The following is a 17,804-nucleotide window of genomic DNA, read 5'->3' on the forward strand; positions in this document are numbered from 1 at the left end:
ATTCCAGAACCCTTCAGACGTCTCCTATCCTTCATCATGGCTGCCTTTTACTTGTACGGAGTGAATTTCATGAGGATGGGGCGGGGCTTCTTATCGTCAGGACGAGGATTGCCTGAGTGGTGTGACCGATCAATATCAGAAGGCAAAATTTCGCATGGAAGGTGATCAGACACGGCCTTGATCACAAGTTGGTCAGTGACCTCACCCTTCGACTCAGGAACGCCAAATATGCGGACAGAATTCCTCCTCCTGTACTGCTCAAGATCATTAGCCCGCATGTTGAACATATCCACTTCCTCTGACAGCTTATTCATCGAGAGTGAAAGGACTGAACTTCAGCCTCTTTCTTATCTAGCTGATTCCGCAACTCCATGAGCTCACCTTCCTGCCTATCAAGCCGGTCTTCATTGGCCTGAAGCCGCTTGGCTAGGATCTTCTCCACACACCTCTCCAGGGCAGAGATGAATTCATCCTCGCAAAACAGTTTCTTAAGCATGGTAGACATGTTGGAAAAGTCTGGATCATGACTATCTTGACTCTCAACAGAGATTTTGACTCATCGTCCATCTCTAGTTGAAGATAGGCATTGGTTAAATCCATCTTTGAGAAAACCTGTCTCCCCCCCCCCCTCCCCTTAGGCAACTAAACAAGTCCTCTGCCATAGCTATAGTGTATCTGGCATATTACCTTGTAGTAACTGATTTACTGTTACCTTATAATTCCCACACAGCCTTACACTCCCATATGACTTGGGGACAACTACTACAGGGGTTGCCCATTCACTGCCTTTAACCTTAGTGATTACCTATTGGCTTTCTAGCCTTTTCAACTCTTAAAACCTTCTCTTTCAATGCATATAGGCATCAGTCGTGCCTTGCATTGAATTGGATGAGCATCATTCTTCACTCGCACTTTCGCCTTGAATCAAGTTATCGAGTCTCCTGTCTCACTGAATACCCGCGGGTACTCCTTGCTTAAATCCTCTGTCGTCTTCATGTCCACGTTGACTTGGACTCGACGTTGACTATTTCATTTCAATCTAGCTTGATGTAACGAAGCCAATTTCAACCCAACAATGCAGGCTTCTTGCACTTCACTACAAATAGAGGCAACACAACCTCTTGCCTCTTTTATTTCACTGGAACCTATTTGCTTCCTAACACTGTGATATGTTGACCCGAGTAACTCCTCAACCTGACGCGATCTCAGCATTCATGCCAGGCCAGAAAATGACATCTTGGTTGCTTGACCTTTTTGAAATACTCCTAGACTTTCCATTTGATGTAGTTCCTCTCTGACCTTTTCATGCAGTGCCACATGGCCTCATCTTGGGGCTGAACCACTGCATGGTTTGGCATCACTTTGATCCTCTGCTCCCCTGGCATACAACCAACCCAGTCCTTGAAAAACGTCCTCATATCTGGTCAGAACATCAGCTTGGTTTCGAAAGGATACGTTGGATCAAATTCAGTTCTCTGCATGTTTTCCATCCCAGAACTGGTTGCACCTGCTGTTCGACAAATTGAAATTTAAGGTTGCAATACACATCTTTGTGCTCACAAAGGAAGTTTGTTGTTCCTTTGGGTGTGATCTTGTGTCCTGAGTACAATCACTTGCCGAGCACGAGACCTAGTGATAGCTAGGGCTCTCAACTCCTCTTGTACAACTTGTGGAATAATTACACTGTGCCCCAGTATCTAACTTGAAACGCAGCTTTCTATCATCCACTTCCAGATCAATCATCCAGTCTCCATCATCTTCTGCATGGACAACCTCAACAAAGAATTCAGTATGCCCACCTGGTTTATCTTGTCATTTTATGTACTGTTTTCTTTTGGCTTTTCATTTATCTGGGCTGTTGGCCGAGACTAGCTTGCACATTCTGGCAAAATTTGGCCTGTGGCACTTCCTGCACTCTTGACCATATGCAGGACAGAGTTCTTTTTTCCACTCATGTTGTCTATACCACAGAACTTACAAAGATGTTTAATGTCTCTGTCATCTTTAGTCTTCTTCTGAATTGACATGTCAGGAATCAGCTGATTACATGCATGCCAAACAAGAATACTCATGTTGGCCTTGGACAATTCAGATGCTCAGTGCGCGCATCCTTGGACAAGGTGTTTTGCCCACATTTGTCCCTCAGGTGTAAATGGGTACTTAGTGATACTGAGGCAACGAAAATTGCAGGGCCTACAATACATGTGGCTAACTTCGTGGGGCCTGTCTCACTAAACAGTACTGAGTGTAACGGGACTTAGTGTCGATGCGACGCGTCATACACTAAGACGGGTCTTACTGACGTCCTGTTGGTGTTTCAGTTTCACTAAACCGTTCTTTACTAAGTCCTGTGTGCGGCGCATCTTTAACAATAAAACGTCTCAGTGGATTTTGATTCTCCGAAGCCGAATTTTGTGACCAACGACCTTGTGTGAAGATACAAGTATTTTTCCCCTTAAGTTTTCGTCTGCATCGTCTGCGGTGAAAAAGTGAAAGGCCGCTGAATTGTTAGATAAGACCAAATTATTACAAATTAACAAAAGACTCGACTCCGTTTCGTTGACAATCAGCCGTAGACGAGAGTCTCATTGCATGGCTGATTGTCAACGAAACGGAGTTAAGTCTTTTATCAAATCTGCTTTTTGCTACGGCAGGCACCCAGTGAAAACGAATTCGTTTGTTAAAATTATGAAAATGTAAGGCCTACTTTAAACAAACAGAACTTTGTTATTCCTGTCTCATTTTTCTTGATTGAGGTATCGTGTGAAAGAGCAGAAAATGAACTTTCTGGAAATATGAATTTTTCTTTGAAATTCAGATACCACCCGCCAAATTACTTTTTGGTTTCCTTCCTTCAAATTGCTTTTTATCACTCATGCGTGAAATATGCATAACGTGAGTAGCATCAACTGAAAGAGGAGACTCTAAGCTTTCCAAATATGTATCATTCATTAATTATGGTTGTGATTAAGTTATGATAAAACATCGATACTTCTCGGTTTCGTTTTTCTGGGACGCACTGTATAATCGATAATGAAACCATGCATCTAGTATTTTTGTTCCATGAGATATACACTGTATGTTGTATGATTGATTAAGGCATACTGTATATTCAATTACAAGAGCTAAGAACAAAGACAAGTCCAATGTCTTGTGGCATTTTTAGGCCTTTCTAAGTCATTTGTAAATCTATATAAGGACTTTTCATAATTATCCAAATACTTATATTGATCATCATCCTTACTTCAGTAATTTAATGACCTTGCTTTAATGACTGAATCAAAGAACACTGTGTTTTATATAGATCAGCTCAAAGCTAGGTACATTTGTTGGCACAAAGGTCCAAAAGCTTGTAATACATTGGTACATGCGATAATTATAATGGTGAACTTTACGAACTGTGTCTATCTTAACGTTACCTAAATGTTGCCCAGGAAGGAAAAGGTCAGTTCCAGAACAGATCTACAAACAAAGCAATGTTGAGATAAATCATAGTCTGACATTGCAGACCCTTTTAAGTACTATCAGGTTTTATTTATCCTTCCAGTTGCAATACAAAAAAATCATGAACATGTACCCCTAAATATATGTTGTAGCATTATTGTAAAAATCATACAGCAAATACAATTCACAACTGAAGCCGAAAAAATGATAATGTGTTACAAACCAAAGCAAAACAAACACACCCAACCGCACACACATGAATATAACATAGAGACATTGATATTTAACTTGAGGTAACCTTCAAAGTCATGACTATAACCAAATAATTAGTTGTATTAATTTCTAAGTAAAACATAGAGTTGGTAAATGTTTTATATATATTCTGTGAAATCGGGGAATTATCGTCAATGATGAGTAAATAATAACTAGATTATATATTTAAAATTATGAAAATCATACTAACACTTGCCATCAAATTCAGTTGTGCCACAAATGTTGTAACACAATGAGGAACACTGCGATATACTACTTCTGTTTTTAAATTACATGGTATAACTCATTTCGTCTTGTCTCATTCATTTGATATGAGTATAGTTGTTACTCCCAAATTGCAGGGAGATGAGAGGAGAACATTGATAAGATAAATGTTTCAATGAGGATGGTTGCTGTGGTGGAGAGAATATATATATATATATATATATATATATATTTATCAGAAGAGGGAGATGAATTAATAGAGAAGGGGGTAGAGATAGTGTGAGAGGGGGTTAAAAGGGAGAGAGAGAAAATGGGAGAAATGAAGAAAAGCGACCGGGAGTGATACAGAGAATTGATAGAGAGACACACAGAGAGACGGAGAAGTGGGGTGGTTATAGAGGGGATCACACTATAAACATGACGGACAAAGAAAGAAGACAAAATATACAGTTCCATATTCTACCCTCAACGATTGCTGTGGTAGACAAAGGAACATCCCTTCACGGGAATTATGTAAAAATGTGTTCTACACATTTTTACATAATAGTGGTGAAGGGATGTTCCCTTGTCCATAGCAATTGTTGAGGGTAGAATGAGGAACTGTATATTTTGTCCTCTTTCTTTGTCCGTCATGTTCATAGTGTCAAGCAAGAGATGAAACAGGACGGGTGCGCGGGGTTGAACTTGTTATAACTCGTATTCAAAGAACATTGTGGCTGTTTAATTACAAAAAGATCACTACATTCAACCCTTCCCCTGCAAATGATGATGATGAGGGTACTCTATTACTACTACTACTACTACTGCTACTACTACTACTACTACTACTACTACTACTAATAATAATACTACATCAACTACAACTACTTCTCAGTGTGGTACTCAGGGATGCCAGTTTTCAGTCAAAAGCCTGAATTCAGGCCCGGGCGAGTTAATTTCAGGTCATAGTTTAGGCTTTTTTGTGTACAAAATGGCTCATTCTGTGTGATGTTCATGCCCTCTGATCAATTCTAACTGGCATCCCTGGGTACTTGCTCCCCCCCATGAACTGTCCCAAAAACAAGAGGCGAGAGCGAAAGAATAGATGAAGAAAAAATAAACATGAGATTGCTCGAAAATGCTCTTCAAAGATTATACTATAATGAGAATCCACACCGTGGGGACAACGTGCAGAATCCTAAATAAAATCTATTGAAAGAGGTGCATTTAACGATTATCGAAAAAATGGCTAAATGCTTTGGGGTTCGATCTGCGTCATTAAGGTAGTTTACAACAGAGAATAAGAAATGTAAATAGGAATGAAAGGTCGAAGGCAAACAGGAAAAGAGAGAGAAATGAAAAGGCAAAATATCTTCCCACTCTAAAGGGGCAAAGTGTATATCCCCTTCCGGCCTGGTCAATCAGCCCCCTCAATAGCACACTAGCGTTTTTCAACCGGGTTATATTTTAGTTATATTAAAAAATAAATTTTGGTATAATATCATCTTCATAAAAAGGTATCAGAAATCGCTAGTTGCCAAAATATATTACATTGGGAACTCTCATGAGGAGATAACATTTTATAGATATTAAAGTGTCCATTTCCTCTCTCGATTCACTCGCTTGCAGGTATAGCGAGATCCATGAATATCCCATATTGTTTTAACATAAGATAGGTTTTTTCCTCAATACCAGAAGTAGTACATATCAAAATTATGCAATTTATATCATACTGACTTTACATCACATTCAGAATATTAATCAAAATGCAATACAAAAGTATAATTCTTAATTTACATCAATTGCTAAACAACAATGATATATCGAAAATAATATCGCTAGTGACATTCGTTTGTCTCGCAATGTATGGTCAACAAGGGATCTAAAAGATCACGACGAACGAGTGTGGTGGTGGTTATTTTACCTGACTGCTTGACTGCTAAGAAAGCATAAATGCTTGTAAGTAAGCAACCAGACGACCGACGGCTTTATGTCCTCTCCGAGAGACCTGGTAATGAGGATTAATGCCTTACCAAAGGGCACTAGCGCATCGACTTGGTTTCGAACCCGGGTCACCGGATCACGAGACCACTGCTCTATACGGCCGACTGAGCTACTAGCGATATTATTTTCAATACTATATCCGCAATGAGTTATATATTTAGCATTAACAATGATATATATTTTTGTTTCAAATACAAAATTACAATACAAAAGTATACTATAGTATATTGCAGAATTGATCTTCTTGCAGACAAAAAGATTCCATTGAAAAAAAGTTGAGTACTGATTTTAATATACCTTCCTTTTATTGACTATATTTGGCAACGGAAATCAACCTTAGATGTCACGGAGGGGGGGGGGGGGGTGCAAATTAAAAGAAAGTTAACTTAGTGATGAACATTTTCTTTCGACTCGGATCAGCTATCGTAACAAAAGAAATTCTCCAGTTCTGTTCATTTCCATTGTAAATATGATTCAAACAGAAAATGCAAATACAAACACTTGAAGAAATACATAGAAATGTACAAATATTTGATAAAGTTATAATTATGAATGTAAAAAAGAAAGAGAGGAAACAGAATAGGCATATAAATGACCTCGAGGGTTATGTCTAGGCACCAACCCTTCATGGTATTACAAAAAAGTTGTAGTGATGATACGAATCAATGATAAGATAATTATTTTCTCCCAGGAACAGGTTCATCTAGAGTGACCTCTAATCCCTATAGTCATGTATTTCCAGTTTGCCAATGAAACAAATATATGACGTTAAGTAAATTATGCAACTTTTAATAGTTCTTTTCTCATGAATGCTCAAAAACGGGGTGGCACAGAAGGGTGAATATTAAAAAAAATACGGTTACATCAAAACCTATTTAGTGATCCTAACCTATCTTTTAGTCGATCTGCATACACGGAAGAGAGAAAGAAAAAAAAACTTAACAAGACGTTATAGATCGATACAAATATGGGGGGTCCTGTCTAGTTTGGTAAGCAGTCGCGCCATCCCCTCTGCAGGCGTTGGCTCAGATCTTTCACAAGAGTTCCATACTTGATATATCCTGCAACGTTTTGATTTTGATCCGGATCGAGGGCGTTAATATAGAGTTCCCTCGCTCCGACGTCCGACCAATTCCCTTCAAAGGTTGTGTGATTGAAGCCTATCCATTCGGTATAGTGGTAATCTCTCGTCCGCATGGAGTACCCCATGATGGTGATGTTAGCTAGATGAGGGACGTCCGAACTCTCGCCCGTTGGAACGATACTTGGCCGTGGGTACTGGCTGAAGGTCGCATTTTTCCACCGCGTGAAGTTTGTGACGCGGTTGGAATTACCGCCTGATATATCGCCACGTGTCGAAGTCATCTTGTTTGTTATCAGGGGGGCGAAACTAACACCTTCTGCGCAAAAGTCAACGTTGAAGGATTTCGGCGGACATATTGGAGGAATGCTGATGTTAGCTAGATCAGAAAGAGTAGGGAAGATGTCGACAAACTCCACAAAATCATCCACATGGATGCCATTATTTTGTTCCAAATCGCTGTAGTCTTTGATAAATTCATAACGTTCTTGCTCATCGAGTATTTCCACTTCTCTGATGGCGTTTTTATGTAGGTATCTCTGCAGTTTGATATTCATCTGCTTCTTTTCAACCGCGTCTTTTTTCGTCAGCAGCAGAGGATCAAGGAGTTCGAATTTGTCGGCGGCCATCCAGCGCGTGTCAGTCACACCAGGAACGTGGACGAGGAGTGGTGCTCTTGTCGCCAGTTCAAAGTTTGAGAACTTGCACCACTCTCCATGTTCACCCAGCTGCCATCCTGTGTGAATAGAGATCATTAAAATGATATTGAATAGGCTACCATCATGTGTGAATAGAGATCATTAAAATGATATTGAATAGGCTACCATCATGTGTGAATAGAGATCATTAAAATGATATTGAATAGGCTGCCATCATGTGTGAATAGAGATCATTAAAATGATATTGAATGAGCTACCATCATGTGTGAATAGAGATCATTAAAATGATATTGAATAGGCTGCCATCATGTGTGAATAGAGATCATTAAAATGATATTGAATAGGCTACCATCATGTGTGAATAGAGATCATTAAAATGATATTGAATGGGCTGCCATCATTTGTGAATAGAGATCATTAAAATGATATTGAATAGGCTACCATCATGTGTGAATAGAGATCTTTAAAATGATATTGAATGGGCTGCCATCATGTGTGAATAGATATCATTAAAAATTATATTAAATGATCGAGATATGTTCGAACTTCAGAAAGAAGGTAATTCTCCCCGCCATATGCGATAATAAAACAGTCGGAAATATGAAGAAAAAACTATTTAAATATCGTCACTCAATTTCTATGTCTTTCGGTCAACGTAATTCGCTCCTCTAATTAATGATATAATCCAATAGAATGTCACGCTCGTCTTAATGACATAATCAAAAATATATCTCTTGTGAAGGTTCCGAGTCGGATTAACGCTACCCCGAAATAAACTCTGAAATTATCATAGATATTGATTTTTGACTGAATTGTTCTCACCGTGGAACGTTTATGACAACATATAAACCTACCATGGTCACCAACCAAAACGATGATGGTGTTATTAGCAAACCCAGACTCTTCCAGAACGTTAAGCAAACGACCTACTTGGTGGTCCATAAAGGTGGACGCCGCGTAGTAGTTTTGACGCATAGGTCCCTGGAATAAAGACAATAAAGAAAGACGCATGGATCAGTATAGATTGATGGAAAATGACGCAGTGTTCATGCACAGACGCAACTCATGGACTAAGAGATGCAATTACTTACTTATAGGCTATTGTTGTATGGTATTAATTCCTAATTACCATTACCTTCGGGTAGGACAACCTAGGTTCTCGGCCTGTCAGGGTCTCAACAATTAGATACAAAGGCTACACTTAGAAGAAATGAGGATGCTCATAAATTTCAAACTAGATATGTGGGAAGCTTAGAGCCGACAGCGTTCTGTTTTATCTTCGCAAAATGCACATAACTAATCGAAAACCTTATTCTATTTCCAGAAAAATTGTTATCGTCTTTATTTCTCTCTCTCCCTCTCTCTCTCTCTCTCCCTCCCTCGCTCTCTTTGATGAACCGCTTTTATGATAAGATGCTTGTGATTTGAATTAATTGCCTTTCTTTCCTTCATAATTTTGATGTTTAAAATATTGAGAGTGATCGATATTAAGAGTTATTTACACATTTGTATTCTTGTTATTTTAATTTGTATTATGATTTTTTTTTAAATAGTTTTATGTATATTATGTGAATGTTTTGAACGGGCCTGCTGAAACCCAGCCTTATGGCTGATAGCAGGTGATTCAACCGTGATTACATTAAAACAAAACAAAAAACACAAATACGATACCAACATTTGATCAATGAATGATATGCCCGGCTCCCCCCCCCCCCCAACTCCGAGAACGACGGACCCCATGCGTGTTGCCAAAATGTCCTTTTCGTAACAAAAGAAAAAGGTCGACCCGTATTGACTTTACACACCGGACTTTTGCTGAAAGGGGGGGGGGGGTGCTGAAAAAGGCTCGTATACAAAAGAAAAAGGTCGAGCCGTATTGACTTTACACACCGGACTTTTGCTGAAAAGGGGGGGGGGGTCGGTTGGAACACGCATATGCGTACCCTAAATAACACTGAGTGGGGTGGCCGGGATGATATGCCTTTAGAATTTCAAGGGTCACCCGAGGTCATGAATATCCTATAATCTTACATGGTAGTTCAGCGGAATGGTACCGTATGGCAAGGGTAGCTTTAATGGTCTGAGGTCCGAATGCTTTCTCAACCTTCCGAACACTTCCCATGCCGCACTCGGCATTTCCTCGGGCATGGTCGGATTAGAGGCGATTTCTACCGAGCTAAGGGGGTACAAGGATTCGTACTCCTTCGGGTATTTCCATGGAACGTGAGGCTTCCGGTAGCCGACCGCCAGAAAGAAGGGAGGTGACGAAGCTGTTATAAGAACGAGAAAGAAGTACTTTAACTCAAATGATGGCGCGTCGATAGAAGGTGGGGGTTGCCATCAAATTCTTAAGGTAGAATTGATGGTATATATTGTACATGTGTATAATATATTATGCAATCACTACAATACCACTACCAGGTATATTTACCAGGGGGCAAGGAAAATTTTGAAACTCAATTGACAACATAATGTCATGAAGAGTTACCCCCATTATTTTTGTAATATTAAGGTGTGCCCCCTCTCCCCTTCAAAAAAAAATCTTGAATTATCCGTCCTTGAAGATCAAAACCACTATCGCCAACATAACATATTTTTCTAAAGGATAACCATAAATCAAACTAATGGGAGCATAAGCATATAGAAACAATTGTGTAATCACCGTTAGTAAGGCTGCTTTTCCCATCTTCAAATCTTTCATGCAAGTGCGTTTTCTCCGCCCCGGTAGCTTTGGCAGACGACAGATTTCGGAGGATTTCTGCAGCTCGTTCGAAGGCCTGAAGATCTGGAAGAGTTCCCTCTGGCATCTTATCCACATCTACAGGGCACATCACATTGTCTCCCAGTTTGCCGTCCAGATTGGGACACACCTATTAAGAAATCGTGGATCCAGGATCAAGAATGCCCCTTACACTATGAATATGACGGACAAAGAAAGAGGACAAAATATACAGTTCCTCAGGTAGACAAGGGAACATCCCTTCCCTGCTGTTATGTAAAAATGTGCAGAACAGGTGTCACATGCATATTCACCTGTTCTACACATTTTTACATGATAATAGCAGTGAAGAGATGTTCTTTTGTCTACCACAGCAATTGTTAAGGGTAGAATAAGGAACTTTATATTTTGTCCTCTTTCTTTGTCCTTCATGTTCATAGTGTTATATCCCCAAATTGTCTATAGACCAATTCGTAGTTTAATAGCGAATGTACAAATAAACCCCAAATAAATATGCACAGATCTTTGAAACATGGAGAAGTGCCACTTTGCGCACTTTGAAAAATCAATGCCAGAGAGATGGAATCGCTTTATGAATCATTTTGTTTACCCCTTCAAGATGAATACGTCCGTGTTGGTATCATGAAATTCAGTGTCGGTGTATGAATGCATATTGATTTAAATAACTTTTTACATAACTAAGTATCTCTTTCTGTGGGTTTTACAAAGTGGGCACAAATTTGTACGTGCTCATCTGCAGATTTTTATATTCGAACTGGCTTAAATAGCGCCATAAGTAAATTCATTGGGTCATGGGTGATCCGACATTGCTCCGTCGACAGTTGCTTCGGAATGTATTTTATCAGAGATGCATGATTAGGATTGCAATTGGACTTTAGGTTTAATAAGTTAACCGTATTTTCACTAGGGTTTAGACATAGCGTTTGGTTTAGGGTTTAAGTTAGGAATCGATCCGTGTTGGAAATTAATCACGAAGCAATTACCGCAGGAGCTTATGTCGAACAACCGGCATACTGTTTTATATCGGGGTAGTATTTTTTCCTCCTATAGATCAATTTTGATATGTTTGACGAAGTGTGGAACGAAAATAAAGAATTATCATTAAAAAGACAGAAAATGGCAGGTTATAGCGAATAAATTATTATATATTTTTGTAGGAATGGCAAATTCTTACATAAGCAATATAGCAAATGGCTTTACCTTTGCATATATAAATTGATCGGTTGAGGGATGGTAGGCAGGCACTGACCAGCTGTACGGGTAATCGTCGTTGCCACCACTACTGTTCCCTAAAATTACAAGAATAATGTTGATTAGTAAATTACCAAATGGTACTACCATTATAATAATTACGGTACACTAAATTATATAGAGCCATGGTAGTATTGTCTGTATCATAGTACCGTGGTAGCACTGTAGGCCTACCATGGGTTTTTTTTTTTTTTTTTTTTTTTTTGTAAAGGCTGTCACAACATGATGACGGATAATAGAAACAAATGAATCGCTCCGACCGGAGATATTGGACTCATGATTAGAATTTATATCACATGAACATTTTGTTTTCAATACAATAGCATGGTTTTTTCATTTTATTCTGTTTTCCATGAAAGTGTTCATGCCATTCGCGATTAAATAATGACTGTTTTTTATAAGGCCCTTTGCTACTTAATCGACCAAAGCGTCACTGCATGGATTAAAAACAATTCTGCACTTTACAGTGCAACAGTGCACATTCTTTACCTCACCGGGGGGGGGGGGGGGGCATTAAAGTGAAAAATTGACTCTTTTCACTCCTTTTTGTCTATCGTATTTTGTACCTGGATGGAAGACCTTGCCAACTGAAGCAGTAAAGTATCCATTCTCTTTGAAGTGTTGAGGTAAGGTGGTGTAGTTTCCTGCTGCTTCTCTCCAGTAAGAGTAGAAGTCATAGAGCTTGGTGGTATCGGGGCGCCGTCCCGTCAGGAATGACGTGCGGCTTGGGGCACACAGAGATTGCTGCATGCATAAAATGATACCAAAGCGTGTACATGCTGATATAACATTTTAATTCTGAACATGGAGACATAAACTTATTAGACACATACACATGTAACATTGACATAATGGGTGTCCGGTCCAAACTGTTAAGCGTATTCTCGCCGTTATTCAAAGTATTCAATGAGGGTATCTGAATATAGGAATCCTTATCAAGGGACGATCCTACTTTTATTTTCTTCCAAAGTAACGACATCAAAGCAATGAAGATGTCCAGAAATCATTTTTTAGAAACACACATTCTAGCAATAAGGTTTATTTAAAACATTTCATTGTTTGCCATTGTTCATAATTGAGGGCATTTGAAACGCGATCATTTTCAGGAAAATTTAAAATTCATTAAAATACAATGAGAAAAATTCAGAACAATGTGTTCATCTTTATATACCAGAGTTCAACCTTTTCTTTTTAAATAGCTTTTTCGTCAAGGCTCCAAATATCATATCCATACCAATGTTTTGGACTACTGCTTAATGATCTTCGTTTCGTGTTGTGCTTTGTTTGTATTCTGTATTTGCTGTATTCATTACTATAATTGTAAGGGGAATTGCTGTGTTTTATTGTAAGCCACTGGCTTTTTAATGCGATTTTCCAGATGAAATTTATTACATACTACATCTTTGTATTTTATGAAATTAATAAATTGAATTGAATTATATTAACATTTCCTTACTAAACAAGATGAGCGAAAGAGAGAAAGGGGAGCCTAGTAAATTTGTATTCCATCCTCCTAATGAGACCCCCCCCCCTCCCTCCCTCATCTATGATCAGACCGGTGTCTTCTCAAATGCTGGACCCACTATGCTCCGCTGCCCTAATAATAATTTACTTGACAATCAGCCCATTTTTATATTCAATTTAGAAAAAATGTAAATAATTTCAGTCCCGAGAAGGGGATTTAAGAGAGGGTGGGAGAGAGTGGGAGAGGGGGAGAGAGAGAGAGAGAGAGAGAGGGAGTTAGATGGTGAATAAAGAAGGGACAAGGGGGCCAATAACTAATATAGTGGATGCTTACGATAGTACTAGCGACTCAAAAAGACCCCCCCCCCCAACAACAACAACAACAACAAAAAACCCATAAAGAGATTCTCCTTCGGTACTGACTTTTTGAAAAGATATTCGAAATGAATTATTGTACTCGCCGCATTGCATATCTTAACAATTTAAATCAACCAAGAAAATGTTACATGTTACACAAATAAATATGACATATAGGGAGGTCACAAAACAATTATTGTGCCATTAATTTCCCACTTAATATGTTGAAAATTGTGAAATGCCCTATGTAGACCTTTTAACACAATATCATACCCAAAAAACCTCCACATCTTTTCAGAATTAATGACATTCCGTATAATAATCAATTAATCAGTTTCATTTTTTTTTACGGTTTCCCGCTACATTTTCGACTTTTATCAACGTACTTTTTCCCCCTTGACTAGTACCTTCTTTGCTGGTAATCATCCTGTCATTTAAGAAGTTACACCAAAGAAAGTGGTTAACTAAAAAGGTGACTGACCTGCACCATAGCGTTGGTAAAGACAGCAGATTGAGCTGCAAGTTGGTCGATGTTCGGTGATATGATGGGACCCCCATAGCATCCAAGTGATGGTCGTAGGTCATCTATTACAATGAACAACACGTTGGGTCTTTCTTGGTCCAAAGCTATTAGTGATGAAATGATAATCAGTTATGATATGAAATGAAAGCTGTAGTCTAAGACTTATAATTTCAGTTTTCAAAAGTGTGTCTTTGTGATCTCTATGACAACCAAAATACACTGTTGTGTATGTATGTATTAATTTGTTGATGACCTGATTTGGGGGGACTTTTTGTTGACTTGCTGAGTTTATATTTACATTTACATTTGAAATTTAATCTGTATTCTTTCTGGTATATCATGTTTACTATTCACCATGTTATGATGTTTTCATGTATATGTATGTCTTTATATGTATTTTTATGTTATGCAGGGCCCCACAAGTATAATATTATTTAAACCACTGATGGGGCTTCCCTGTTGAAATGAAGTTTCATTGTCACCATAAACTTGCAGAAGCTCTTCATTGGATGACCTTATTCGGATACCCAATTTATGATACCGCATGTAAAAATAGAAACGTGTATACTCTTTTGTAGGATCCATGTCTAAGCCCAAAACAAAGATACGTGAACATAAAAAGGGCCTACCAAATTCAGTTCAGACGTTATATTCCAAATTAACTTCACACGTGGGTAAGCTAACATGATAATTAAATGAAAGGATTACATAACAAATAAATGCCCATGTGGCGCCCATTGTGACAGAACGTAGTGATCTTCCCTAGTTGTGACGCTGCAACAAAAGGCAATTTTCGCACTGTAATCACATTTAACGATACAAATTATTTCTTTCATCTGGTAGGAATAATTGTTTTTCAATATCGTATTTCAGAATGTGAACTGCATATCTTAGTTGTTGCTAGGTAGGAGAATCAATGTCTCTATATGTAACAAAAATGTTGGCATAGTTTTGTGCGGACCACCCCCCCCCCCCCCACCCACCTTCTTCCCTGACTGACCTCTTTAGTATTTGTAATTAACTTTGAAAAGGAAAATAGATTTGACCTCTACTAATTAAATAAGAACATTTTATCCGGAAGTATGTGAGAGGCGAATTCTAACTCCCTGTATACATTTCAACTCAGCCTAGCGGCATCAGATTGCTTTGCCTTCGTTTTCTACATGATTATTCAAAGCATCAGAAATCAAGACTCATGGCTGCTATTGGGGCTATTCCACCACTCATCAAAGAGTATACGTTCACCCCCCCTAAAAAATACAAGGAAAGGTTAGATTTCTCTTACTTTACTTATGTTTTCACATTATGTTAACAAAGTAATTCCTTCCTTCCTTCCTTATCAGTGATCCGGTCTTGCATGAAGCCCCGTTGGTTAACATATGGGAATAAATGCCAATGTAAGCTGATGTGAGCATATTTTTCCCTAGGTGGAATATATTACACACATCATTCATTGACTAAGCAAACTGTACTAGTAGACTTGGAGACCTGGAGACAGTTATCTAAAATACACTCATAAACAAAGAAACAAAGAAACAAATCTGAAATCCACTCATCAAGTACAGAATGAACAGCTTTATTTATATAAAAAATAAGCCGAATCAAGTACTCTCACCGAATGTAGTTTGAATGCCGAGTGACGTGAAAATTGACCAAGCAACGGCTATCAAAATATTTCTACAGCACGTCCAAGCCATCTTTATTTTTAAAGGACTAATAGCCTCAGTTCGAAAACAATCTCCTGAGGTAAAGGTACCTGCAATACGTCCTTACATTGCTTGTTTAGTTGTGTATTGTAACTACACGCGGTGATGGACCGGCTGATCCTGATATCCTATCTATCTAGAACATTGGTAAACCAGGAAGTGCTTCAATAGACTAGTTCGGAGATAGCACTTGTACTCATAATCGACCCCAAATATTGTCATATATAGCGTCATCTTCGCCCTGGACTTCGCTCATCTGGCCTTACTCTCCAGATGCCCATTACTCATCTCAAGGGATATGGAGACCGGGCATTTTCCTCTATTGCTCCTCGCCTGTGAAATTCCCTCCCATCATCTATTCGCGAAATTGACAACCTGGACCACTTCAAAGCTTCACTCAAAACTCACATCTTCCTTCAGACATTTAAATGCTAACTGTATTGGAGGAGCTCGCGCCTTTGAATGTTTTTTTTAAACAGATATAATTATGGCGCCACCGGGGGTTTTAGTAATTTAATTATGGTCAGGTAAGCAACCAGGGGCCCGCCTTAGGGCCCTTGGTAGGGTCCAGGGAGCAGAGCCCCCGAAAGCTCATGGAAAAATCAGGCCAACTCAGCAACATTTGTTAATCACTGGTATCGGATTAGAAATAAATCACGTTTGAATTTCATGGGGGGGGGGGGCAACTGACCTCCACCCCATCCCTATCAGTACGCCAGTGCGAGGGAGCATAGTGAACGAGAGGGATAAATGTGACGGAAGTGACTTCCCCTCACAGGTTTTAGAAGTTTTGTTTTATTAAAAAAAACTTACATTCCTTAGCAAAACTATAGTAAAAAAAACAATCAATATACTTTTTTCACGCTTCACTTTTCTACAATATATACTTGTACACTTTGAAGGATATATGAGAGGGAGTTTATCTCCCGAGCGAGAAGATTTTTGCATTTTTATCTGTCTAAACGCGCACTCTTGGGCCCTCTAGAGCTTAAAAGTGTGTTGTAGTCTTAATCAGTATACGCAATACATTTTGGGGGGCACTTTTCAAATTTTCGTTACAAAAATTGGGAGGGGATGTATTCCCCCCCTCCCCCATCCGTCCCCCCGGGATCTTCGCCCCTGCACACACTGACGCACCACAGCAAGGCAACATGCTCACATTCATATTCACTTCTAATTCTTCCCCCTTTTTTGTAAATGCAACCTGCCTTCCTTGATTGCCAAGTTCTTTTCCTCACGTTTACGCACACGGACACACACACGCACACGGACACGCGTACTGCCAATCTTTCTTCACTTATTTGTCTTTTATTTCTTGAAGAATATAGAACGTACAGCAAAATATGTAATAACGTAATAATATTGTTTCGTTTATTCATAGTTATGCATGGTGACGAATCAATTTGTTAATCAATCAGTGGCTTGAACCAGGGATATGTGAGTTAAAACTCACATATCCCTGCTTGAACCATGCTTCACTACTGGTGACACATGTACCTGGAAGAGAAAAGTTTCTTGCCGCATAAAAGTGGTATAGGCAAACACTTGTGTCACGACGACGAGATCCTTACTTTTCATGGTGCTGGCATATTGCTATCTACGTCGCGTGGCTATATATTAGCAAGGCTTTAGTCATGGTCACACCCTGTGTAGATATAGTGATAGCTAGGGTGTTAGTGAGTAATTTACAGTGTCTTACTCTGTTGTCACGCCCAGTTCAGAAAATTCCTGTATTTGCATTTCTTGAAATATGGCTCTGAAAGATTACATTTTTTTGCACAAAATGTAGACCTTTGTCAAAATAAAGATATAGGCCTATCTGATAAACTAGACAGGAAGGCTGTAGCTGACCAGCGCCCATGAATAGAAATCAGGGGCGGATCTAGCTTTTTGCCAGGGAAGGGGGGGGGGGAGGTTTGACCCAGTGGCGGATCCAGGATTTTCCAAAAATCTCGCCGTTTTACTGTTTTACTATTTTTCTTCTTCTTTTTCCCTTTTTTTTTTCTTCTCCCCCTTTTTTTGTTATCTTTACTTGGCCGCCCAAGGGGGGGGGGGGGGTAATGCGCCGAAACCCCCTAGATCCGCCCCTGGATATTGCGTATCCAAATTGACAAAGGGA

The 17,804-nt window shown here is 39.1% G+C and overlaps 1 protein-coding gene across 1 annotated transcript; it reads right to left on the reverse strand.

The window, feature by feature from the left end:
- Positions 1-6,048: 6,048 nt before the first annotated feature.
- LOC100892667 (iduronate 2-sulfatase) lies at positions 6,049-16,148 on the reverse strand. The gene is made up of 8 exons (XM_030980953.1): positions 15,595-16,148; positions 13,938-14,083; positions 12,202-12,379; positions 11,585-11,673; positions 10,307-10,514; positions 9,676-9,914; positions 8,499-8,625; positions 6,049-7,721 (listed from the first exon to the last, which is right to left on the reverse strand). The coding sequence occupies exons 1-8, from the start codon at positions 15,674-15,676 to the stop codon at positions 6,886-6,888; spliced, it is 1,905 nt and encodes a 634-aa protein (XP_030836813.1). The 5' UTR covers positions 15,677-16,148; the 3' UTR covers positions 6,049-6,885.
- Positions 16,149-17,804: the final 1,656 nt, after the last annotated feature.

Source organism: Strongylocentrotus purpuratus, unplaced genomic scaffold (assembly GCF_000002235.5).
Source record: "Strongylocentrotus purpuratus isolate Spur 01 unplaced genomic scaffold, Spur_5.0 spur5_scaffold_11, whole genome shotgun sequence".
Taxonomy (NCBI): domain Eukaryota; kingdom Metazoa; phylum Echinodermata; class Echinoidea; order Camarodonta; family Strongylocentrotidae; genus Strongylocentrotus; species Strongylocentrotus purpuratus.

Excerpts from the sequence above, each read along its gene's own strand:
- LOC100892667 (XM_030980953.1), bottom strand. The coding sequence starts at position 15,676 with ATGGCTTGGACGTGCTGTAGAAATATTTTGATAGCCGTTGCTTGGTCA. Across the intron at positions 14,084-15,594 it reads CGGCATTCAAACTACATTCG|CTTTGGACCAAGAAAGACCC; the intron begins GTGAGAGTACTT and ends CATCACTAATAG. Across the intron at positions 8,626-9,675 it reads CCATTCCGCTGAACTACCAT|GGACCTATGCGTCAAAACTA; the intron begins GTAAGATTATAG and ends TCTTTATTCCAG.